The sequence below is a fragment of the Channa argus genome, chromosome 12, assembly GCF_033026475.1.
Source record: "Channa argus isolate prfri chromosome 12, Channa argus male v1.0, whole genome shotgun sequence".
NCBI lineage: Eukaryota > Metazoa > Chordata > Actinopteri > Anabantiformes > Channidae > Channa > Channa argus.
This window is the reverse complement of record NC_090208.1, coordinates 13,241,996-13,266,691: the sequence shown is the minus strand read 5'-3', so window position 1 is coordinate 13,266,691 and position 24,696 is coordinate 13,241,996. Positions and strand designations below refer to the sequence as shown.

The 24,696-nt window shown below is 39.0% G+C and overlaps 1 protein-coding gene across 1 annotated transcript; it reads right to left on the bottom strand.

Annotated features, from left to right (window-relative positions):
• Nucleotides 1–21: 21 nt before the first annotated feature.
• LOC137137139 (mucin-2-like) lies at nt 22–24,054 on the bottom strand (the record flags this gene model as incomplete). The annotated part of the gene is made up of 4 exons (XM_067523077.1): nt 24,031–24,054; nt 22,871–23,035; nt 4,546–5,676; nt 22–807 (listed from the first exon to the last, which is right to left on the bottom strand). Coding segments are annotated over exons 1-4 (2,106 nt in total), but the record flags the coding sequence as incomplete, so codon positions are not given.
• Between the last annotated feature and the right edge of the window lie 642 nt (nt 24,055–24,696).

Here is a 24,696-nt window from a genome sequence, read left to right as displayed (position 1 = left end):
TGTTTTTGTTTCGGTTGTGGTTGTTGTGGGTGTCTCTGTTGTGGGTGTCTCTGTTGTTGTGGGTTTCTCAGTTGTTGTGGTTGGTGTGGGTGTCTCTGTTGTTGTGGTTGTTGTGGGTGTCTCTGTTGTGGTTGTTGTGGGTGTCTCAGTTGTTGTGATTGTTTCAGTTGTTGTGGTTGTTGTGGGTGTCTCTGTTGTGGGTGTCTCTGTTGTTGTGATTGTTTCAGTTGTTGTGTTTGTTGTGGATGTGTCTGTTGTTGTGGTTGTTGTGGGTGTCTCAGTTTTTTTTGTTGTCTCAGCTGTTGTGGTGTTTGTGGGTGTCTCTGTTGTGGTTGTTGTGGGTGTCTTAGTTGTCGTGGTTGTAGTAGGTGTCTCTGTTTTTGTTGTGGTTGTCTCTGTTGTTGTTGGGAGTGTCTCTGTTGTTGTGGTTGTTATGGGTGTCTCAGTTGTTGTGCTTGGCTCAGCTGTTGTGGTTGTTGTGAGTGTCTCTGTTGTGGTTGTTGTGGGTATCTCTGTTGTTGTTGTGGGTGTCTCTGTTGTTGTGGTTGTTGTGGGTGTCTCAGATTTTGTGGTTGTCTCAGAGTTTGTGGTTGTTGTCGGTGTCTCTGTTGTGGTTGTTGTTGGTGTCTGTGTTGTTGTGGTTGTCTCAGTTGTTGTGGTTGTTGTGGGTGTCTCTGTTGTGTTTGTTGTAGGTTTCTCTTTTGTGGTTGTTGTGGGTGTCTCTGTTGTTGTGGGTGTCTCAGATTTTTTGGTTGTCTCAGCTGTTGTGGTTTTTGAGGGTGTCTCTGTTGTGGTTGTTGTGGGTGTCTTAGTTGTTGTGGTTGTAGTAGGTGTCTCTGTTTTTGTTGTGGTTGTCTCTGTTGTTGTTGGGAGTGTCTTTGTTGTTGTGGTTGTTATGGGTGTCTCAGTTGTTGTGCTTGGAGCAGCTGTTGTGGTAGTTGTGAGTGTCTCTGTTGTGTTTGTTGTGAGTGTCTCTGTTGTGGTTGTTGTGGGTATCTCTGTTGTTGTTGTGGGTGTCTCTTTTGTTGTGGTTTTTGTCGGTGTCTCTGTTGTGGTTATTGCGGTTGTCTCACTTGTTGTGGTTGTCTCAGGTGTTGTGGTTGTCCTGGGTATCTCAGTTGTTCTTGGTCCCTCAGTTGTTGTGGTTGTTGTGGGTGTCTCAGTTGTTGAGGTTGTTGTGGGTGTCTCAGTTGTGGTTGTTGTGGGTGTTTCAGTTGTGGTTGTTGTTGTTTCAGTTGTGGTTGTTGTGGGTGTCTCAGTTGTTGTGATTGTTTCAGTTGTTGTGGTTGTTGTGGGTGACTCTGTTGTTGTAGTTGTCTTAGTTGTCTCAGTTGTTGTGGGTGTCTCTTTTGTGTTTATTGTGGGTGTCTCAGTTGTTCTGGTTATTGTGCGTGTCTCTGTTGTTGTGGTTGTTGTTGGTGTCTCTGTTGTGGTTGTTGTGGGTGTCTCAGTCGTTGTGGTTGTCGTGGGTATCTCAGTTGTTGTTGTTGGTGTTTCAGTTGTTGTGGTTTTTGTCGGTGTCTCTGTTGTGGTTATTGTGGTTGTCTCACTTGTTGTGGTTGTCTCAGGTGTTGTGGTTGTCGTAGGTATCTCAGTTGTTGTTGGTCCCTTAGTTGTTGTGGTTGTTGTGGGTGTCTCAGTTGTTGTGGTTGTTGTGGGTGTCTCAGTTGTTGTAATTGTTGTGGGTGTCTCAGTTGTGGTTGATTCAGTTGTGGTTGTTGTGGGTGTCTCAGTTGTTGTGATTGTTTCAGTTGTTGTGGTTGTTGTAGGTGTCTCTGTTGTGGGTGTGTCTGTTGTTGTGGGTTTCTCAGCTGTTGTGGTTGTTGTAGGTGACTCTGTTGTTGTAGTTGTCTCAGTTGTCTCAGTTGTTGTGGGTGTCTCTTTTGTGGTTATTGTGGGTGTATCAGTTGTTGTGGTTGTCTCAGCTGTTGTGGTTGTCAAGGGTGTCTCTGTTGTGATTGTTTTAGTTGTGGTTATTGTGGTTGTCTCACTTGTTGTGGTTGTCTCAGGTGTTGTGGTTGTCGTGGGTATCTCAGTTGTTGTTGGTCCCTCAGTTGTTGTGGTTTTTGTGGGTGTCTCAGTTGTTGTGGTTGTTGTGGGTGTCTCAGTTGTGGTTGATTCAGTTGTGGTTGTTGTGGGTGTTTCAGTTGTGGTTGTTTTTGTTTCGGTTGTGGTTGTTGTGGGTGTCTCTGTTGTGGGTGTCTCTGTTGTTGTGGGTTTCTCAGTTGTTGTAGTTGGTGTGGGTGTCTCTGTTGTTGTGGTTGTTGTGGGTGTCTCTGTTGTGGTTGTTGTGGGTGTCTCAGTTGTTGTGATTGGTTCACTTGTTGTGGTTGTTGTGGGTGTCTCTGTTGTGGGTGTCTCTGTTGTTGTGATTGTTTCAGTTGTTGTGTTTGTTGTGGATGTGTCTGTTGTTGTGGTTGTTGTGGGTGTCTCAGTTTTTTTTGTTGTCTCAGCTGTTGTGGTGTTTGTGGGTGTCTCTGTTGTGGTTGTTGTGGGTGTCTTAGTTGTCGTGGTTGTAGTAGGTGTCTCTGTTTTTGTTGTGGTTGTCTCTGTTGTTGTTGGGAGTGTCTCTGTTGTTGTGGTTGTTATGGGTGTCTCAGTTGTTGTGCTTGGCTCAGCTGTTGTGGTTGTTGTGAGTGTCTCTGTTCTGGTTGTTGTTGGTGTTTGTGTTGTTGTGGTTGTCTCAGTTGTTGTGGTTGTCTCTGTTGTGGTTGTTGTGGGTGTCTCTGTGGTTGTAGTTGTTGGAGTCTCAGTTGTTGTGGGTGTCTCTGTTGTTGGGTTTGTTGTAGGTGTCTCTATTGTGGGTGTCACTGTTGTGGTTGTCGTGGGTGTCTCAGTTGTTGTGGTTGTTGTGGATGTCTCTGTTGTTGTGGTTGTTGTGGGTGTCTCAGTTTTGGTTGTTGTGGGTGTCTCACTTGTTGTGGTTGTCTCAGTTGTTGTGTTTGTCGTGGGTGTCTCAGTTGTTTTGGTTTTTGTGGTTGTCTCTGTTGTTGTAGTTCTTGGTGTCTCCGTTACTGTGGTTGTTGTGGGTGTCTCTGTTGTGGTTGTTCTGGGTGTCTCAGTTGCTGTAGTTCTTGTGGGTGTCTCTGTTGTTGTGGTTGTTGTGGGTGTCTCAGTTGTTGTGGTTGTCTCAGCTGTTGTGGTTGTTGTGGTTGTTGTGGGTGTCTCAGCTGTTGTGGTTGTCTCACCTGTTGTGGTTGTTGTTGGTCTCTCTGTTGTTGCAGTTGTTGGTGTCTCAGTTGTTGTGGTTGTTGTGGGTGTCTCTGTTGTTGTAGGTTTCTCAGTTGCTGTTGTTGTTGTGGGTGTCTCTGTTGTTGGGTTTGTTGTAGGTGTCTCTATTGTGGGTGTCACTGTTGTGGTTGTCGTGGGTGTCTCAGTTGTTGTGGTTGTTGTGGATGTCTCTGTTGTTGTGGTTGTTGTGGGTGTCTCAGTTTTGGTTGTTGTGGGTGTCTCACTTGTTGTGGTTGTCTCAGTTGTTGTTGTTGGTCTCCTAGTTGTTGTGTTTGTTGTGGGTGTCTCAGTTGTTGTGGTTTTTGTGGGTGTCTCTGTTGTTGTAGTTCTTGGTGTCTCCGTTACTGTGGTTGTTGTGGGTGTCTCTGTTGTGGTTGTTCTGGGTGTCTCAGTTGCTGTAGTTCTTGTGGGTGTCTCTGTTGTTGTGGTTGTTGTGGGTGTCTCAGTTGTTGTGGTTGTCTCAGCTGTTGTGGTTGTTGTGGTTGTCTCTGTTGTGGTTGTTGTGGGTGTCTCAGCTGTTGTGGTTGTCTCACCTGTTGTGGTTGTTGTTGGTCTCTCTGTTGTTGCAGTTGTTGGTGTCTCAGTTGTTGTGGTTGTTGTGGGTGTCTCTGTTGTTGTAGGTTTCTCAGTTGCTGTTGTTGTTGTGGGTGTCTCTGATGTTGGGGTTGTTGTAGGTGTCTCTGTTGTGGGTGTCACTGTTGTGGTTTTTATGGGTGTCTCTGTTGTTGTAGATGTTTGTGTCTCAGTTATTGTCGTTGTCTCTGTTGTTGTAGTTGTTGGTGTCTCAGTTGCTGTGGTTGTTGTGGATGTCTCTGTTGTGGTTGTTCTGGGTGTCTCAGTATTTGTAGTTGTTGTGGGTGTCTGTGTTGCTGTGGGTGTATCAGTTGTTGTGGTTGTTTTGGTTGTCTCAGAGTTTGTGGTTGTTGTGGGTGTCTCAGTTGTTGTTGTTGTTGCGGGTGTCTCAGTTGTTGTAGGTGTGTCTGTTGTTGTGGTTGTTGTGGGTGTCTCTGTTGTTGTGGTTGTCTCACTTGCTGTAGTTTTTGTGGGTCTCTGTGTTGTTGTCTCAGCTGTTGTGGTTGTTGTGGGTATCTCTGTTGTTGTGGGTGTCTCAGTTGTTGTGGATGTTGTGGGTGTTTCTGTTGTTGTAGTTGTTGTGGGTGTCTCAGTTTTTGTGGTTGTCTCAGCTATTATGGTTGTTGTGGGTGTCTCTGTTGTGGTTGTTGTGGGTGTCTTAGTTGTTATGGTTGTTTTAGGTGTCTCTGTTGTGGTTGTTGGGGCTGTCTCTGTTGTGGTTTTTTTGGGTGTCTCAGTTGTTGTAGTTGTTGTGAGTGTTTCTGTTGTTGTAGTTGTTGGTGTCTCAGTTGTTGTGGATGTCTCTGTTGTTGTAGTTTTTGGTGTCTCAGTTGTTGTGGTTGTAGTGGGTGTCTCTGTTGTTGTGGTTTTTGTGGTTGTCTCAGTTTTTGTGGTTGTTGTGGGTGTCTCTGTTGTTTTTGTGGTTTTCTCAGTTGATGTGATTGTTGGTGGCTTCTCTGTTGTTGAGGTTGTTGTGGGTGTTACTGTTGTGGTTATTGTGGGTGTCTCTGTTGTTGTTGTTGTCTCTGTTGTGGTTGTTGGGGGTGTCTCTGTTGTGGTTGTTGTGGGTGACTCAGTTGTTGTTGTTGTTGTGGGTGTCTCAGTTGTTGTGGGTGTGTCTGTTGTTGTGGTGGTTGTGGGTTTTTCTGTTGTGGTTGTTGTGGGTGTCTCTGTTGTTGTAGTTGTTGGTGTCTCAGTTGTTGTGGTTGTTGTGGGTGTCTCTGTTGTTGTGGTTGTTGTAGGTGTCAGTGTTGTGGTTGTTGTGGTTGTCTCTGTTGTTGTGGTAGTTTTGGGTGTCTCTGTTGTGGTTGTTGGGGGTTTCTCTATTGTGGTTGTTTTGGGTGTCTCAGTTGTTTTAGTTGTTGTGGGTGTTTCTGTTGTGGTTGTTGTGGGTGTCTCTATTGATGTTGTTGTTGGTGTCTCACTTGTTGTTGGTGGTGTCTCAGTTGTTGTGGTTATTGTGGTTGTCTCTGCTGTGGTTGTTGTGGTTGTCTCACCTGTTGTGGTTGTCTCAGTTTTTGTTGTTGTCTCACTTGTATTTGGTCTCTCAATTTTTGTGGTTGTCGTGGGTGTCTCAGTTGTTTTTGTTGTTGTGGGTTTGTCAGTTGTTGTGGTTGTTGTGCGTGTGTCTGTTGTTGTGGTTGTTGTGGGTCTCTCTGTTGTTGTGGTTGTCTCAGTTGTTGTGGTTGCTGTGGGTGTTTCTGTTGTTTTTGTGGTTTTCTCAATTGATGTGATTGTTGGTGGCTTCTCTGTTGTTGTGGTTGTTGTGGGTGTTTCTGTTGTGGTTGTTGTGGATGTCTCTATTGTTGTAGTTGTTGGTGTCTCAGTTGTTGTGGTTGTTGTGGGTGTCTCTGTTGTTGTAGTTGTTGGTGTCTCAATTGTTGTGGTTGTTGGGAGTGTCTCTGTTGTGGTTGTTTTGGGTGTCTCTGTTTTTGTGGTTTTTGTAGGTGTCTCTGTTGTGGTTGTTGGGGGTGTCTCTGTTGTGGTTGTTTTGGGTGTCTCAGTTGTTGTAGTTGTTGTGGGTGTTTCTATTGTGGTAGTTGTGTGTGTCTCTCTTTTTGTGGTTGTTGTGGGTGTTTCAGTTGTTGTAGTTGTAGTCGGTGTTTCTGTTGTGGTTGTTGTGGGTGTCTCTGTTGTTGTAGGTGTCTCTGTTGTGGTTGTTGTGGTGGTCTCAATTGTTGTGGTTGTTGTAGGTGTCTGTGTTGTGGTTGTTGGGAGTGTCTGTGTTGTGGTTGTTTTGGGTGTCTTTGTTGTTGTGGTTTTTGTAGGTGTCTCTGTTGTGGTTGTTGGGGGTGTCTCTGTTGTGGTTGCTTTGGGTGTCTCAGTTGTTGTAGTTGTTGTGGGTGTTTCTATTGTGGTAGTTGTGGGTGTCTCTCTTTTTGTGGTTGTTGTGGGTGTTTCAGTTGTTGTAGTTGTAGTCGGTGTTTCTGTTGTGGTTGTTGTGGGTGTCTCTGTTGTCGTAGGTGTCTCTGTTGTGGTTGTTGTGGTTGTCTCAGTTGTTGTGGGTGTTGTGGGTGTCTCTGCTGTTTTTGTGGTTTTCTCAGTTGATGTGATTGTTGGTGGCTTCTCTGTTGTTGTGGTTGTTGTGGGTGTTTCTGTTGTGGTTGTTGTGGGTGTCTCTGTTGTTGTAGTTGTTGGTGTCTCAGTTGCTGTAGTTGTTGTGGGTGTCTGTGTTGTTGTGGTTTTCTCAGCTGTTGTGGTTGTTGTGGGTGTCTCTGTTGTTGTTGTTGTGGGTGTCTCAGTTGTTGTGGATGTTGTGGTTGTTTCTGTTGTTGTGGTTGTTGTGGGTGTCTCAGTTGTTGTGGTTGTCTCAGCTGTTGTGGGTTTTGTGGGTGTCTCTGTTGTCGTTGTTGTGGGTGTCTTAGTTGTTATGGTTGTTGTAGGTGTCTCTGTTGTGGTTGTTGGGGGTGTCTCTGTTGTGGTTATTTTTGGTGTCTCGGTTGTTGTAGTTGTTGTGGGTGTCTCTGTTGAGGTTGTGGGTGTCTCTATTGTGGTTGTTTTGTGTGTTTCAGTTCTTGTTGTCAGTGTGGGTGTTTCTGTTGTTGTTGTGTGTGTCTCAGTTGTTGTGGGTGTCTCAGTTGTTTTATGTGTCTCTGTTGTTACTGTTGTTGTGGGTGTCTCTGTTGTGGGTGTCTCTGTTGTTGTGGTTGTTGTGGTTTTCGTAGGTGTCTCAGTTGTTGTTGTAGGTGTCTCAGTTGTTGTGGTTGTTTTGGGTGTCTCTGTTGTTGTGGTTGTGGTGCGTGTCTCTGTTGTAGTTTTCGTCGGTGTCTCAGTTTTTGTTGTTGTTGTGGGTGTCTCTGTTGTTGTGGGTGTCTCTATTGTCGTGGTTGTTGTTGTTGTTTCTGTTGTGGTTTTTGTGGGTGTCTCAGTTGTTGTGGTTGTTGTGGGTTTTTCAGTTGTTGTCATTGTTGTAACTGTCTCAGTTGTCGTGGTTGTTGTTGGTGTTTCTGTTGTTGTTGTTGTGGGTGTTTCTGTAATTGTAGTTGTTGTGGGTGTCTCTGTTCTTGTGGTTGTTATGGGTGTCTCAGTTTTTGTGGTTGTTGTTGGTGTTTCTTTTGTTATTGTTGTAGGTGTCTCAGTTGTCGTGGTTGTTGTTGGTATTTCTGTTGTTATTGTTGTGGGTGTCTCAGTTGTTGTAGGTGTCTCAGCTGTAGTCGTTGTTGTGGGTGTGTCGGTTGTGGTTGGTGTTGGTGTACCAGTTGTAGTTTTTTCAGTGGTGGTTGTGGTTGGTGGTTTAATTGTGGTTGTAATTGGTGGTTCAGTTGTTGTTGTAGTTGGTCTGTCGGTTGTGGTTGTTTCAGTTGTGGTTGTAGTTCTCTTGATTGTGGTTGTTTTAGGTTTCTTAGTTGTTGGTCTTTTAGTTTTTTTAGCTGGTGCCGTGGTTTTTTCAGTTGTGGTTCTTGTGCAATGGTGTCCAGGTTGTGGTTGTTCTGGTCGTCTCAGATGTTTTGGTTGTTTCAGTTGTTCTTTCAGATGTTGTTGTTTTGGGTGTCTCCATGTCTCAGTTGTTGTGGTTGTTGTTGGTGTCTCGTTTGGGGTTGTTGTAGGTGTCTCAGTTTTTGTTTCATATGTCGTTCCAGTTGGATTCTCAGTTGTAGTTTTTTTAGTTGTCGTTGTTGTGGGATGGTGTAGTTTTTGGTGTCTCAGTTGTTCTTGTTTCGTTTGTTGTTGTGGTTGTTTCAGTTCTTGTTGTGGGTGTCTTGGTGTCTTAGTTCTTGTGGTTGTTTCAGTTGTCATTGCTGTGGGTGTCTCGTCTGTCGATGTTGTGGTTATTTCAGTTGTTGTCATTGTGGGAATCTCAGTTGTGGTTGTTGTTGGTGTCTCAGTTGTTGTGGTTGTTGTAGGTGTCTCAGTTGTTGTTTCATATGTCGTTGCTGTGGGATTCTCAGTTGTGTTTTTTTCAGTTGTTGTTGTTGTGGGTTGGTGTAGTTTTTGGTGTCTCAGTTGTTCTTGTTTCGTTTGTTGTTTTGGTTGTTTCAGTTCTTTTTGTGGGTGTCTTGGTGTCTTAGTTCTTGTGGTTGTTTCAGTTGTCATTGCTGTGGGTGTTTCGTCTGTCGATGTTGTGGTTATTTCAGTTGTTGTCATTGTGGGATTCTCAGTTGTGGTTGTTGTTAGTGTCTCAGTTGTTGTGGTTGTTGTAGGTGTCTCAGTTGTTGTTTCATATGTTGTTGCAGTGGGATTCTCAGATGTGGTTTTTTCAGTTGTCGTTGTTGTGGGTTGGTGTAGTTTTTGGTGTCTCAGTTGTTCTTGTTTCGTTTGTTTTTGTGGCTGTTTCAGTTCTTGTTGTGGGTGTCTTGGTGTCTTAGTTCTTGTGGTTGTTTCAGTTGTCATTGCTGTGGGTGTCTCGTCTGTCGATGTTGTGGTCATTTCAGTTGTTGTCATTGTGGGATTCTCAGTTGTGGTTGTTGTTTGTGTCTCAGTTGTTGTGGTTGTTTCAGTTATTGTCGTGGGTGTCACGGTTGTTGTTTTGGTTGTTTCAGTTGTGGTTGTTGTTTTTGGAGTTTCACTTGTGTTGGGAGACTCGGTTGTGGTAGTTTCAGGTGTTTCAGTTGTTCTGGTTGTTTCAGTTGTCATTGTGGGTGTCTTAGTTGTTTTTGTTGTTTTAGTTCTTGTGTTTTTAGGAGACTTGTTTGTATTTGTTGTTGTTGTCTCAGTTGTGCTTGTTTCAGTGTTTGTTGTGGGTGTCCTGGTTGTTTCAGTTCTGGTTGTTGTGGGTTGGTGTATTTGTTGGTGTCTCAGTCGTTCTTGTACTTTCATTTTTTGTTGTCTTAGGAGTCTCTGTTTTTGTTTTTGAAGGTGTCTCTTTTGTTGTTTTGATTGTTTCAGTTGTGGTTGTTGTGGGTGTCTCAGTTTCTTAGTTGTGGGTATTTCAGTTGTGGTTTTAGTAGGCATCTCATTTGGTATTGTGGTTATTTCAGGTGTTATTGTTGTTGGTGTCTCAGTTATAGTGGTTGTTTCTGTTGTTGTTGGGGTGTACTTGGTTGTAGTTGTCTCTGATTCCCCTGTGGTAGTAGCCACAACTACAGCAAACACTGATAAAGAATATTCAGTTAAATATTAAATATCTTTTTCATGTCTTACTTTTTTAAAATTCAAAATAGGTCAAAATCGACACACATAGTGCATCTAGAATGTAAGGCTCTTAACTTTTTCCACATTTTGTTGCATTACAACTTTAATCCAAAATGAATAAAATTCATTATTTTCCACAAAATTCTACAAAATCCCAGAACCCCACAATGACAATATGAAAGAAATTGGTTTTAAATTTTTGCAAATGTATTAAAAATGAAAAATATTACAGTACATAAGTGGATCAGCCTGCCAAACTAAGCCATGAAGACAGAAATGCCTTAGTCATAGAGGTGACCAAGAAACCAATGGTCATTCTGAAAGAGCTCCACAATTCTCTGTGGAGAGAGAACCTTCCAGAAGAATAACCATCTCTGCAGCACTCCACCAATCAGGTCTGTATGGTAGATTGGCCAGATGGAAACCACTATTCAGTTAAAGGCACATCATAGCCTACCTGAAGGAGTCTCAGACCATGAGAAAAAAAAATTATCTCGTCTGATGAAACAAAGATCACATTATTTGGCCTGAATGCAAAGTGTCATGTCTGGAGGAAACCAGGCACCGCTCACTAACAAAGGAGTGGGTACGGGAATACTTTGTGAATGTCCTTGAGTGGCCCAGCAAGAGTCCAGACTTGAACCTGATTGCTAATATCTGGAGAAATCTGAAAATGGCTGTGCACCAATGCTCCCCATCCAACCTGATGGAGCTTGAGAGGTATTGCAAAGAAGAATGTGAGAAACTACCTAAATATAGTTGTGCAAAGCTTCTAGCTTCATACTAAAATATTTAATTCTGTAATTGTCCTTGAAGGTTCTTAAACAAAGTATTAAGCAAAGTCTGTGAATACTTATGTACATGTAGTTTATTTAATTTTTTATTTTTAATAATTTTGGAAAGATTTCCAAAAAACTTCTTTCACGTCATTATGAGATTATTGTTTGTAGAATTTTGAGTAAAATAATTAATTTAATCAAATTTTAAATAAGGCTGTAACATAACAATTTACCATTTACCAAGTGGCTATTTAACAATACTTTGTGAATGCTTTCTGGATGTGCTGTATATCAGAATGTTTAATGTTTAGTGATCTATATGTTTAACATTTGTACAGTTTATGAAAAAGTGGTAATTTTAAAGACCAGTTTATATCTCTCAACAGCGTTTCTAGGGGATTTTTGTGTTATTTAATTTAAGCAATCAAGTTTTTTAAGTATTTCACAATTGTTTTGTTAGATAGTTTCTTTGTTTTTTTTTTGCAATATTACATGGATCTGCATCTTAATTTTCTTGTGGTTTTACAGTTTTTCCAAAAACTTGGTATCAGCACATTTTTAGGTTAGTAGTTTTAAACTCACTCAGCTTACCTATTAGAATAAATGATCTGGACATTCTTCCGACACCCATGTTGTTTTCATTTAATTCTGTAAAAGGAAACAATGCAGAGTAGAATATACAATATTTTGCAATACACTCTTAATTTGCAATACCTGTACATTTTTAGGTAATTTTCTTTTTTTATGTACAATCTATTAAAAAACTACTGGAGCAACATCTCTTTATCTTACAGAAGCAAATCAAATTTTTATTTTGTATAACTTGAAGTCTTTCTTTTTTTTCAAGATCTTGTTCCAAATTATATTTGGAGCAAGATCTGCAATATTATCTTTCCTTGATTTCAGTTAAGTCTAAGAACATATGGACAATATTTGGTCCGTAAATTCATAGCTATTATATGTACAGATAAAATATTTTAAAACAGTACTTAAGTTTGATTTACATAATAAGTACACATAATGTTGGAAAAAGATCATTTACTCCAACATGGTGAAGTAAGTCTGAATATCAGTTTTTATTAATGCAGCAAATTTACTACATTTCTGTATACTTGTTTATCCATTTCCACCCTCTCTACAAAGGCATCCTATAACAAATAATGTTATATACAGGAGCAACTTGGGGTTCAGTGTCTTGCCCAAGGACACTTCGACACATAGCTGTGACAAGTTGTATAGTTAGTAAGTTTGGTTAATAAATTTCAGTACTGAAACTAAAGTACTGCTGACTCAAATCTAAGAGTACTTGAACATGCAGGTGCACTGAGTGAAATGACTGCTTTTTAGGCTGAAAAGTCCATGATCAAAATAGTGGAGCACTATAGTGCTAATAGTATGTCCCCATGTTTGTTATCTAAAATTTGCAACGTGACCATGATGGTAAGAACAAAGGCTATACATTATGTATATACATTGTTGCCAATAAAGTTGGAATAAAATACTTTTTTCTCTACTTCTTTTTCTCTCCGAAATTATTGTGACAATGTGATTTATTCTTGATAGATAAAATTACAATCTATTGATCAATTTCTTCCAAACATAAATATAATTGACCTTTGCTAAAAACAGATACAAAGATAATAGACTCAGACAAAACAGATGGACTTACCGAAACGATATAAAACATAAAATGAAAAGTTTGGAATTTCCGCTTTATCTGGCTTTGATGGATCTGTTTTTTATCTATTCCACTTCACGTCTGCAATACAGCAAACCTTTCAACTTCTGTGACAGCCAACATTCTTTAAGGTCTTTATAGGCTGGAAGGGAGCAGAGAATAATGATGTCACTAACAGGTGATACATTTTTTTTTTCCAGAAATGTTATGAAACCCTAGCGATGAACAATGCTAAATCAAAGCATACACCCATCAGTTGTCAATCTGTCAGATTCTTGGCTCAGCTGCATGGTATACTCCCATGTCTTTGTTCTTTTGTGAAACAGATACGGAATGCTGCTTTATTCCACCTATATGAATGAAGTTTTTCCAGTGTAAGTGCAAGTCAGTACTAATAAATACAGAGGTATAATAAGGTAAAATGGAGCAGTGGTAATTTGGAATGAATTTATTGCCCAATATTTGCTGTAATCCAACTAAATATGTATGTAAATTAAACACCACACCACACTGAAAGGTCACACTTTTAATATATTTGCATAAAAAGAAAACCATTTCAATTTCATTTCCTCATATTTGTCTTAGTGAGTGACAATCTATGATCTCATATAAAATCTTTAAATTTATTAAATGATGTACATCTGCCTGTTTTGTTTGTAATTACAATCTGAAATTCATTGGAAATTTTGAAATTTTTAAACTTAATAACTTAAACTGCCCATGCCTTTATTGCAGTTTGTGAACATTTGTGTCCCGGTTAATGTAGTGATGCATTTTCTATTTTATAGTGTTTACATGCTGACAGAAATTTGTAATTTATTCATTTATTTAAACATTAACTATCTATTTGCTTGTGGTCTGTAAATAGTCAAGTATTCTAAATTATTTTGATATAATTGATATTTTGATAAAGTTTGTTTCCAATTCAGCTTTTTTATATAAAATTTAGCTTTTATTGTTCTGCATCATAGGTATTATTATTATATAGGTATATTGGTCTAACCCTGAGAGTTTTTTTATTGTACTTTCTATAAATAGCCTGTCAATTAAACTGACGACAAACAAAATATGCTTAATGTTCTTTTGTTTGCTAAAGTTAAAGTAACTGACCAGTATCCTATATTTTCAAGGTGTACCATCAGCGATTACATGGAAATATGATTTTCTCATAATTTAATAATTAGTGAATATTAAAACTATGATAAAATGTCCGTAAATTCTAGCAATAAAACAATAATATTTACACAGAGCTTTTTGATCTGAGCCTGAGCCTTACCTGTCGCATTACATTTGCATCTCTTTATATAAAACCTAGAGATGATGGATCGTTCAAGTCACTTTTAGACGAGATCTGACTATCACCAGCCTTGTTAAAAGTGCTGCAATTTGTTGTGCAGTAGTTGTAGATGCAGCAATTGTAATTGTATCTAATTTCAAAACTTTTACACTTAAATTATTTATGGTCTGTTTGAATAGGCTGCTACTGAATATACTGAATAGATAAAGTAGATTGATACAACACTGAGTAATGCACTGAATAAATGGTATAAGGCTTTTTACAACTCTAAGTATCTTATTATATTACCTGCAACATACTTTTGTTCCATACTGATGACCATCATATAAACCCACTTTCCTTTCTCATGATACACTTCATTACTATGCAAGAAGAAACAAAAAAGATTTAAAATGCAGCCTTACAGCTAGAAGGTTGCGGGTTCGCGCACCATCCAGCCGTGGCCTTTCTGTGTGGAGTTTGGATGTTCTCCTCATGCTTGCATGGGTTTCTTACGGGTACTCTGGTTACCTCCCACAGTCCAAAATCGTGGATGTTAGGTTGATTGGTAATTCAAAATTACCCATAGGTATGAATGTGACTGTGAATGGTTGTCTGTGTATGTTTCTCTGTGGCCCTGAGATAGACTGGTGACCTGTGCAGGGTGTACCCTACCTCTCGACCTATGACTGGGATAAACTCCAGCCCCTCCCATGACCCAAAGAGGATAATCTGTGACAGATAATGGATGGATTTAAAATGCATATTATGCTCAGTTTAGTTTTGAGCCTATTTATTTTTCTTTAAGTTAAATTATATTATATACACATTATATATCATTCTTGCAAATCAATGACAGTTGTTAATGTGAAATTTGATTCACCAGCTCAGCAAATCATTCTTCAAGATCTTTAAACTGACTGCTATTGCGATCAGTGAATTAAACTGACAATGGTTCCATTGGCTAGCTTGCTGATAAATTTATAGGTACAATGGTGTTAGAAACTGTGGCAGCGGCTGCTGTTAGTGTGTAAGCTGGTGTAGTTGATGTAAATACTGTTGTTGTAATTGTGGAAGAAGTTATTGTTGTTTTAGTTGTTGCTGGTCAGAGTGGGTGTTGTTGCAAATGCTGTAGTAGCAAGTGTTCTAGTGAGAGCAATTGTTTTTGTGGTGGTAGCTGTTTTTTTGATAGTAAATGTTCTTGATTCTGCAGTAGCTGCCTCAGCTGCTAAAAGTTAAGTCAATTGGGTAACAATAAGGTAGAAAATATTTAAGTGCAGACCATTTACTAGTTGTTGTTGTTTTAGGCAGCGGAGTAGTTGTTGATGTCACTGTATCTGTTGTTGTTGTGATCAATCAAAACTTCATACAAATAGGACCTTTAGATGAATGCAATTCAAACTGCTTAAGAGATTAGTGAAAGTTAAAGAAAGGTGTACCAGCCAAAGACAATAAAGGATAAAATAAGTAGCAATGCCCAGAAAACAAGGGTATTTTAAAAAGAGAGCAATTGAAGAGGCACATCAAACAAGTGCAATAATACATAAAAGTATGAAAGTAATGAAAAATCTGAATAGTATAAAGTATAAGATAAATGAAATGATATGTAAATAAATGCAATAAATACTTTGTGTAATAAAATATTTAATCAAAAGCCAGGCTTAAACGGTGGGGATTAAATTTGCCTTGGGAAACATCACCACTGTTGTTCTGAGATCCTAAGGGAGATTGCTCCAACAGCTCAGAGCATAAACACTAAAAGTGGCCCCACCAAAGGTTTTAGTCCAGGCACATTACAACAACTAAAAGACTTGTGTCAGAGGATCTCAGAGCACAAACTGGTTTATACACTGGAAACATGTCAGGTAGGCTGGTGCAAGATTATTAAGTTATTTAAAAACAAGAGTTTTAAATTCAACAGCTGACAGAGGGTGAAAGCCAACCAGTTTAAGGGCCTTAAAAGAGATGCAATGTGTTCTCTCCTTTTTCCTTGTCAGGACTCAGAGTTGTCAATCACTTGTAAGTGGTATATGAGGTATTTGGGTAGACCAGAGAAGAAAGCATTACAATAGTGTAGTTTGCTCGACTCAAAGATAACACCAAGGTTTCTGGACTGTTGGCTTAGAGATTGTTGAGGACAATTTCGTTTTGTGGCCAATTTCTCTCTCTGAGCCTTTGAACTAATAACCAAAGTCTCAGTTTTTTTCTGGTTGAGCTGCAAGAAGTTCTGTGACATCAAGGCACTAATGTCTAAAATAAAATTTTAAAGGGCATCAATAAGCCCAGTGTTGTCAGGAGACACAGCCACATAAAGCTGACTGTCATCAGCACAGATGTCTAATGAGATGCCATTTTCCTAAACAAAACTTTCTGATCAACCAGAACGAAACTGTCAAGTGTGGCTTTATTTTGTCCACTGCATGTCTCTGTAATGGGATTGTGTGCTTGGCTAATGCCAGACCTGATGGTGGTTTTCTTTTGAAAGTAGTCTGCAAACTCCTCAGATTTAAGACCATCCCTGTTTACAACCTTCAATGGGTTGAAGTCAATCTCTTATTAAAATTTCTACCAAAACTTTCAAAAGAGAAAAACTAAGTAATGCCAAGTAATTTTCTTGTACTTCTGGGGTAATGGTTTTAACAACTCGCTGTATAGAAGACAGTGCACAATGTGATATGAATGCAGTTATAATCTGACCGAGTCAAGTCAACAACAGAGGATATGCTTTTACTGAGTCCATGTGATATCAGTAGGTCCAGAGTGTGCCTTAGGTTAACATCTTAATATTTAAGTAGAAACTGCAATATAATACATGTTGTGTAAAATATTTACTGAAAACTAACTGAACAATGGGCTGTCTGTGGCTCAGGAGGCAAGGAGGTCCTTCACTGTTTATAGGGTCGGCTGTTTGATCTCCACTTCCTCCTGTCCATGTGTCTAAGTGTCCTTAGGCAGGACACTGAACCTCATGTTGCTCAAATTTAGCAAAATGTGTACACCCTGGACACCCTAGTGACCAGTCTCTCTCAGTAGAACACAAAGTGGTGTGAGATATAAGATAAAAAACTACGTTTTTTTACCTGATATTAATAAAGTCATTTTTCTCTTCTTTCAATTTTGTCACCTTCTGTTACAGTTAATATCTGTCAAAGCCTTTAGATGCTAAAATGTAACTACAACAAATGACATGTATGTTAGATAATACCTTTATTTGGACCTGTTATAAAATGTCAGCGTAGAAACGAAACTGTTGGCTTTCAGATTCTTGGCTCAGTAGCATGGAATACTCCTTTCTTTTCTGTTCTTGTGAACTATATTGCCAAATGCATTCCACTTACATAAATGAAGTTCAACAGGTGTGACAGCCTGTAATTACAGATTTCTGAGTTCTACTGCAGTGGACTCAGTGTTTAGACAAACAGTACAGCATTCTGCTTTCATTCTGAATGTCAATGCAAAATATAGTATTTATGTAGTTGAGATTTGCAGCATATAGTTAAAAATACTGGCTCTTATACATATACTTGTACTGCTGTATTGTGAACATTTTTTTCTCAGTGTGGGTAGTAATAAGTGTAGTTTCTATTACACAGTTTTTATACGCTATATAGGATTTGTAATTCATACCAAATTGTCATGGATGGCGTATTAGGTTTTAAGGACCCAAGTAAATAGAACGCAAGAGGAAGTTAAAGTAAAAGGGGGTTTCTTGTGAGGACTGGGGGGTGAAAACAACTGAAAATCACTCCACTAGGAGGACAGGAAAACACAAGCAATAAAGGCAAAAAAGTAAGAATTAGAAAATAAACAGGAGTGAGGAAAACTAAAACGCACCTGAGCTGGAGCAGGAGTGTGAATAGTGTTCTGTCTGTGTATGTCTCTCAGTATTGGCCCTGAGATAAGCTGGTGACCTGTCCAGGGTGTACCCCACCTCTGCTAGAACTATAGTGTAAGAAGGAGTGTAAGGGAGTCCGCTGACAGGGATCATCTTCAAATTAATATTATTAAGCAGGCCTACTGGGAGTAGGCGAGGACCAGAGGACTGAGAGGACAGAGGGACCCTGGGCCAGATCCTTTATTTGTTTTTAATAAAAGTGTAACATAGTGTAGATACAGGGGCTGTATGTTATATTTCTGTGTGATTCAGACTGGTCTGGGGCAATGCAAAGTGCATGTACATGTGACAAAGATACACTTTGTCAACTGTCAATCTGGCAGGGACTTGACATGTAAATCTCCCTTCTTTTGTCCCTTTGTAATTACAAAGACCAAACGCCTTGCAAAATACATTCCGCCTATTTGAATGAAGATTGACTGGTGTGACAACAACCAATGACAAATTAATTGTATCAGAGCTAAATTTATTTAAGTACACCGCGGGAAGAATTATTGTTTCATTCTGTCTCAGGGAGTGGTAAGCTTTGACAGCAATATTTAGCAACATGAAATCTGTTTTTAATAAATGGTGAAAAACGTCCATCCTGAATGTCCTAGGAAAATTCATCATTTTTCAAAAGTTAACAATTGCAGCATAATGTTAATATAAGGACTTTTATATAGTAAGTTTTGTGAACATTTGTTTCATACTAAGTGTGATGAGGAATTTTGTGTCATGCAGCACATACAGTGTCAGGGATCTGTCATTTATGCAAATTCATTTAAACGTTACCATTCTGTTCATTGGCAGTGGAGCACACATAATCTGAACATTCTTGTTAAGTACTCTCTGTTTTGAATTTGACCTTTTTTTTTCAGTTTTGCTTTTTTCACTTACCTTCAGCAAGTACTAAATGCTGTAGGACAATGCATTTTATTTATTTTTTTTATTTTCAAGTTGGTTTATGTCTATGTTGTCACAGTGCTTCTGTGAAATAACCTGCCAATCAAACTGCTAGTAAACATTGATGAGGGTTTATGCCTCTTCCTCTTAGGTCATTGTAATAAAGCAGGTTTTCACAATTTGCTGCAAAAATAAATACATACCATGCTCATCACAACACCCCCCTTGAACTGCAGTTTTAAGGGAGACCAGCTACAGACTAATATATTGTAGCCATGTGTGTAGACAGTGTAATGTTGCACTGATCAATTTAATATTTAATTTAATAATGATATTGTCCTTTATGATCTCAAACTGTAACAAAGTATAAATGTATTACTATTTAAGCACTATTTAATGCTTGTAGGTGGAACCAGAGTTTTCAGGTATTATCAATGTTTTGTTTTTTTTGTTATTGTTTTGTCCTTTCGACTCATCCCGTGAGTTCAGTTTCGCCACAGCGGATCACTGTCCGCATTTTGATTTGGCACAGTTTTTTACGCCGGATGCCCTTCCTGACGCATCCCTCCCCAATTTCAAGCGAGCTTGGACGGGCACTGCATAGCTGGGGATGGGAATAGGCTATTGGGGATTCATTGTCTTGCGCAGAGACACTTTGCCATTTTTTTCAGTTATATCAATATTAAGCAATATTAGAGTATAAATATCAAAGTTCACCAGCTGCTGCCTCCTCAGTTCTCTGAGGCGATGGAAGGTTTTTAAAGGCAAGGTAGTGGACTTGGTGAGAAACATAAGTCCATTTCTTGTCTTTAGCTCGTTCAAAATGCAGCAACTTGACTACTAACAAATTCCTCACAGGAGAACAATGTCCTTGCTTCATTGCATTGGCTCTGTGGTTTAGAATTGATTTAAAATTGTACTTATTGTTTTTACAGCTTTACACCATGTTATCTAAGAGACTTACTAGTGCCACATGAAACGCTTCCTGTGATCTTCTTTGAACTCATTCATTGTTCCAATATATCATGTGTCACAAAAGGGACCTGCGCATTTGCTATTTGGGCTCTAAAGCTATGGCACTCCCTCCCTGAGAATCTGAGATATGTAATACTCCTTTGCTGGAAAACTGAATTGAAAAATAGTTATATAATATACAAAGCATTTTTATGATTAATACTATTTGTAAAAAAATATTTATGTGTATATTTTAATGCTACATTTATGAGGATCTGGTGTATTTCTCCCTTTACTTTTTATTGTAAATTGAATTGTTTTAACATTATAATCTTTATTATTTTTTTATTATTTGTTTTATGAGGGCCTGGTGTATTTGTTTGCAAATTTTTTCTCAACTGTAAAATGTGATTGATTTATTATATTGTTCATTTATCCTTTTAAATGTTTTAACTTGTAAAACACTTTGTCACAGTTTCAAAAAGTGCCATATAAAATTTTGATTATTTATCCATCATTATCTGTAACTTCTTCAGGGTTCAGAGTTGTGGGGGGATAGAGCCTATTCCAGCGCTCATAGGGCGAAAGAAAGGGTACACAGACACACAGCCATTCACACACGCATTCATACTTACTATTAATTTAGACTCACCAATCAACCCAGAGAGAACCCACGCAAGCACTGGGACAACATGCAAACTCCACACGTGTGACTTGAAAGAAAAAAAACATGTAAGAATGTTAAAAATCTACACCTGGTTTATGCACAATACAAATCTGTTGGGTAATTACGGGGGAAGGGCAGGTATAAACATTGTGAGTTTAATAAGTAAATGAGCAGGAGGGTGTGGAGTTGTAAGACTGGAGTTTCAAAAGTATGGGTTGGGTGTGGTTAGCTCTTAATTGATATGAGTCCCAAGTATATCTATAATTAATACCATGAGAGTCTCTCTCACTGGAATAATTACCTATCTCTTAGATGATCTGCAGAGACTTTTAAGTCCAAACAAATGCTGAATTTTAGAGGCAAAGTCTTTGGTTGACAAATTAAAGGGCATATGGAGTGAGGATGTCATATGAAACACATTCTAAATTTGAAATTGAACCATCGAAACCAACAATGGTTATTAATGCTTTTCTGATTACACAAACAAATGTGTCAAAGCAAACTGGAAAAAGAGAGGAGGTGGGCTGTTCAATTCATACATACTGTATGCACTTTTTTTTTTTTTTTTTTTTATATGATATATTTTTCTTGTAGAGGTCCACTATTCTCAATTGTGTTAAGACGAGTTGAAGCGGTGTTGTTTTGTTTGAAATTGAAAGTTTTTCCTCCCAGAAGAAGGTTCAACAACAACCATTTTCTGCCTCACTCCAGAGGATTGTCAGGGACAACTAAGTTTTCTACCTATAGAACATATATTGAAAAATTATATAAATAATATTAATGGCATTTAAACTCCCACCAAATCACAATATTGTGATTTCACTTGACAACTGAACCTTTGTCACTCTTACCTAAACTAAGACAATTAGTGAATTCTACACCCTTAAAAGCAACAATTACATTTACTCTGCTTCTAGCAGTAGAATAGTCTTGTGCACAGGTCTATCCAGATCAACTAGCTTAGAAGTGCCCTTTCCTTAACTATTCAAGGTGGAGTGACCGATCAATAGTCAACCTTTCCATCACTGCTGGGATACACTTCTGTCACCCTTGCCACCTTCCACTGATTTTGTGGAGAATTATCCTCTTTAATGATGAGAATGTCATTAACCCTTGTGGTTCTTGTTTGGCTCCTGTGCAGTCCTTCTGTACTTTTTGCACTTTGTGCATGACTTGCCTTTGGCAAAATGACAGGATGTTTGACATATGGGTGAAGGCTAGCTCTTGTCAAATGTCCACCTACTGGTCACCTACTTATTTCCTTGCTTTTTCTAACCCTTTGATTTCACTGTTGAATGTTTGTCTTTGGACTAGTTTTATTATGAAAAGTTCTGCTTCTTGTTTTTTCTCAACACTTGTGGTTTCATTTAGCTTTGGTTTAAGTCTTATAATTCGCTGAGCAAAGCACTTAAGACTAGCAATAGCCTTGACGGCTCTATTCCAGTCAGAGAACCTTGTCAGATGTCTGTTTCTACCTTTACACTGTTGTTGAGCACCTGCACCTTTTGAAGTTCTGGATCATCATTGCTGACCTCTTCCATGCACCTCACCTATGAGCTCTCTTTCCAATAGAAAGCCTGGGCCAGTGAACCAGTTTGAAGCAACTAGTTGTTCTGCAGTTAGACCTCTGGAAGCATGGTCTGCAGGATTATCTTCTGATTGAACAAAATGCCATTGCTAGGGGTCTGTACTGGACTTGATTCTTTGGACTCTATTTGCCACAAACACATGAACAAGAACTATCCTTGAATCAGTCTAAAAATGTTCTTGAAGACCATTTATTTCAAGCTCATCTCTAAGAGCAACACTTGTCTTTGCCGCATTGGTGCAGAAAGCTCAAGCCATGGTATTGTGGTTATCTTAGTGGGAGCAACACATGCCTTCCCCATAACAAGTGAGCAATGGACATCTCCATGAGCGTTAATTGCTCTAAGATATGTACAATCTCTATAACCTGTGACACTCACATCTGAGAAATGCTGAAGCTCCTATTGCCTGACATCAGTGAAGATTACTGGTAAATAACATCTTCTAATCCTTACTTTAGACAAATTTTGAAGGTCTGGTAGCCATGACACCCATTGTGTTCTGAGATCTTCTGGAAGAGACTCATCCCAACCAATCTTATCTTGACACAGTTGCTGCAAGATTTGCTTTCCAGGTAGCACAAAGGGTGTTAAGAATCCCAAGGGGTCATAGATGGAAACTACCATTGCTGGCTGCATATCCAAGAATATTCAATTCAATTCAACTTTATTTATATAGCGCCAATTCACAACAAAGTCATCTCAGGGCAATTTACAGAATAAAGTCAAGATTATAAAGATGTATAAAGAGAACCCAACAATTCCCCCTGGAGCAAGCCATGGGCAACAGTGGAGAGGAAAAACTCCCTATGAATGGGAATGTAATATGAATATAAAATATGTCAAACAAAACTCTATATCAAAAGAAAGTCAACACACCACATAAGACACCTTAACTTTTAGCTTGACGTTATCTCTCTACTTTATTCATAACGAGCACTTGTCTAAAAAGGTGTCTGTGTACAACTTAAAAGGGACCCATAGTTCCTACCTAAAAATAATTAAATAAATTACTCAAACATTTTAATAATATGTATACAATATTGAAAAAAATTATAAATAATATTCATGGCATTTAAAGTGATATTTGAGAAAAGTCTCTGTCAGGATCACTACCTTCACTTCCCTTTTCAGGCTTTTATTTTGCAGTCACTTCCTTTTCTAGGTTTCTTCACATTTCCTCCGCTTCACTAATCACTATTAATCAGGTTCACTTGCTCTCACTCGTCTGTTTCTATACTTCCTCAGTTCCCTCACTAAACTGCCACCTCGTCTGCATTGACTTCATTCTACTGTTTTTCCTATTCACGGTTCGGACCACGCTACTTTAAATGACTTGACCCGACTAGTTATTGACTGTCTGTGTTGCCGCTACATGAATGACGCTAAGGATTGTGAACACTGTTACCTGCCCACGAAGAGTTAAGATTATCACGGATCCTCGTTACCATGTTATTGTAAGGAGTTGCTTAAATACTAACGCTCCTTCGTGTTTTATGACCCCAATAATTCACCTAATTCTTAGATGGTTATCAGTAATCAAGTCACTTATCAGGCTCCAAAATGTTCTTTATTTAATTTTTACCTGCTCCCACGTCCATTTTCAACCAGATGTTTTTCATGAAGGATACAAAAGATAAATATTTTCATTGATTAGAGTAAGTCATATTAGCAGAGTGTCACGCTGCCTTAGTATATTCAATGAAAGTGAACCAAGAGAGACAGACGAAATCGAGAAATAAGGATCGTAAGGACGGTTTTATTGACAATTGCACCAGTGGTGGTAGGAACAGGAGGGAAGGGGGTGTAGGAGAGGGACGCCGTCCGTGGAGGGGAAGGCGGGTGAGTGGCTGGAAGAGCTTGGAGTCCCGAAGCAGGAGGAGGCGATGGAGCGGTGAGTAGCCGACGGACGGTAGGTTGAAGCCAGGGGAGGAAATGGCCTATAGACATGAGGAGCTGGGATAACACAAGTTCTATGAGTTTAGAAGAGGAGAAGGGGGAAAAAAAAGGGTAGAGTTCTCTGATACCGTGGGATAACTTAAACGACCTAGCAACTTGTGGCGTCCAGTAAACCGGTATATTAACAGCTGTCATCAAAGTGAGTGATTGCAGGTATGGCCTAGTTCCAGGTGCGCCAAAAGCACAAAGATACGCACACACATACGCAAAAACAGACAGGGAGTGGGGGAAAGGAGGGGAGAGGAAGATGCAGGAGCGGGTGCTGTGACACAGAGATATAAAGTAATATAGATAGAAATATAGATCAAATACATTAAATACAAATGCTTCATTTAGTTTGTGTTCAGGTTTGTACACAAAGACAAAGCACGTCAAACAAGCACAACAAAAAGTAATTGAAATATAGAGAAATGAATGTCAGTGCTTGATGCTTGCAGAAAATAACAGTGGGCGACTCAGTGCCTTTTGGTGCCAAAGGCAAGAATAGTAACAAGTGACCCACTGTGTTTTACCATTTAACTTCTTACGGGGCAGGTTTTTCATAACTCTGATGTTAATGGCTGATTGCTTTTTATTAAGGTAGATTTTTTTATTTTTTAACTAAAGGGTCAAATAAGTAGTAGATTAAATTAATATTGTTTTGTAAATCCTGTTGCTCACTGCAGCTTTGCATCCATCTATTTCTTGCTATCACCCATTGGCAGAGTTTTGGGGGAGGAAGGAGGAGCACTTCCAGAAAAACAATACCGAATCATATACATGCTCACACAGAAAACACAGCAACCGTCGTTAGCTATGTTGCATTTCATTGCAAAACAGAAGGACTATGATGCTGCTATGAGATGGTACTACCTAACTCTGTGAATCTAAATACAAGTATATGAATAAAAATATTCTCTTGATTTTCACATTTCATTTCTTGTCCAATGTGTAAAATCATGATGGAATTAAATAGGTCCATCCAAGCACATCTGACATGATGGTGGTGGCACATCGTCATTTCACCTTCATAGTCTTTTTGTTTTACTATGAAATGAGAAATGACTATTGGCATTGTTGCTAACAGTGCCATCTTAGTGAGGATATGCATGATTCAATAATAATTCTCTTTAATGTGATATTTAAATGGATAATAAACAACCCCTGTTGCACCCAGTGACTATTATGATACATGCAATTCAGATAATTAAGTGAAAAAGCATAATGAATGAGGCAAAGGAAAAGCCTGTTTTGTGCTAGTTCAGACAATACATAAGACAAAGGTATAAATATAAAGTCACATGACATGATTCTATATGAACAGCAGCACACAACAGTGCCTCTAAATATTAATGTTATGGCTCCTTGTTTAACACAGGTTTACTACGGTTAAATCAAACTGACAGATTAAGTATTGGGAGTTACATTAGTCTGAATGTTATTCAGTCATATGTTTTTGTTGCTGTATGGTCATTAGTCATATGCAGCTGGTTTGAGGCAAGGTTATGAAGCCTGTGTTTGAATGAGTGAAATGTAAACATAAAATAGTTAAGAAAAAAGGAGATGAAAGTGACTAAAACATATATTGAACACTATGTTGTGTTTTGACCTGCCTCTGTAATATATTGGCTACAACTCTGCAAATTACTTGAAGCAAATTATA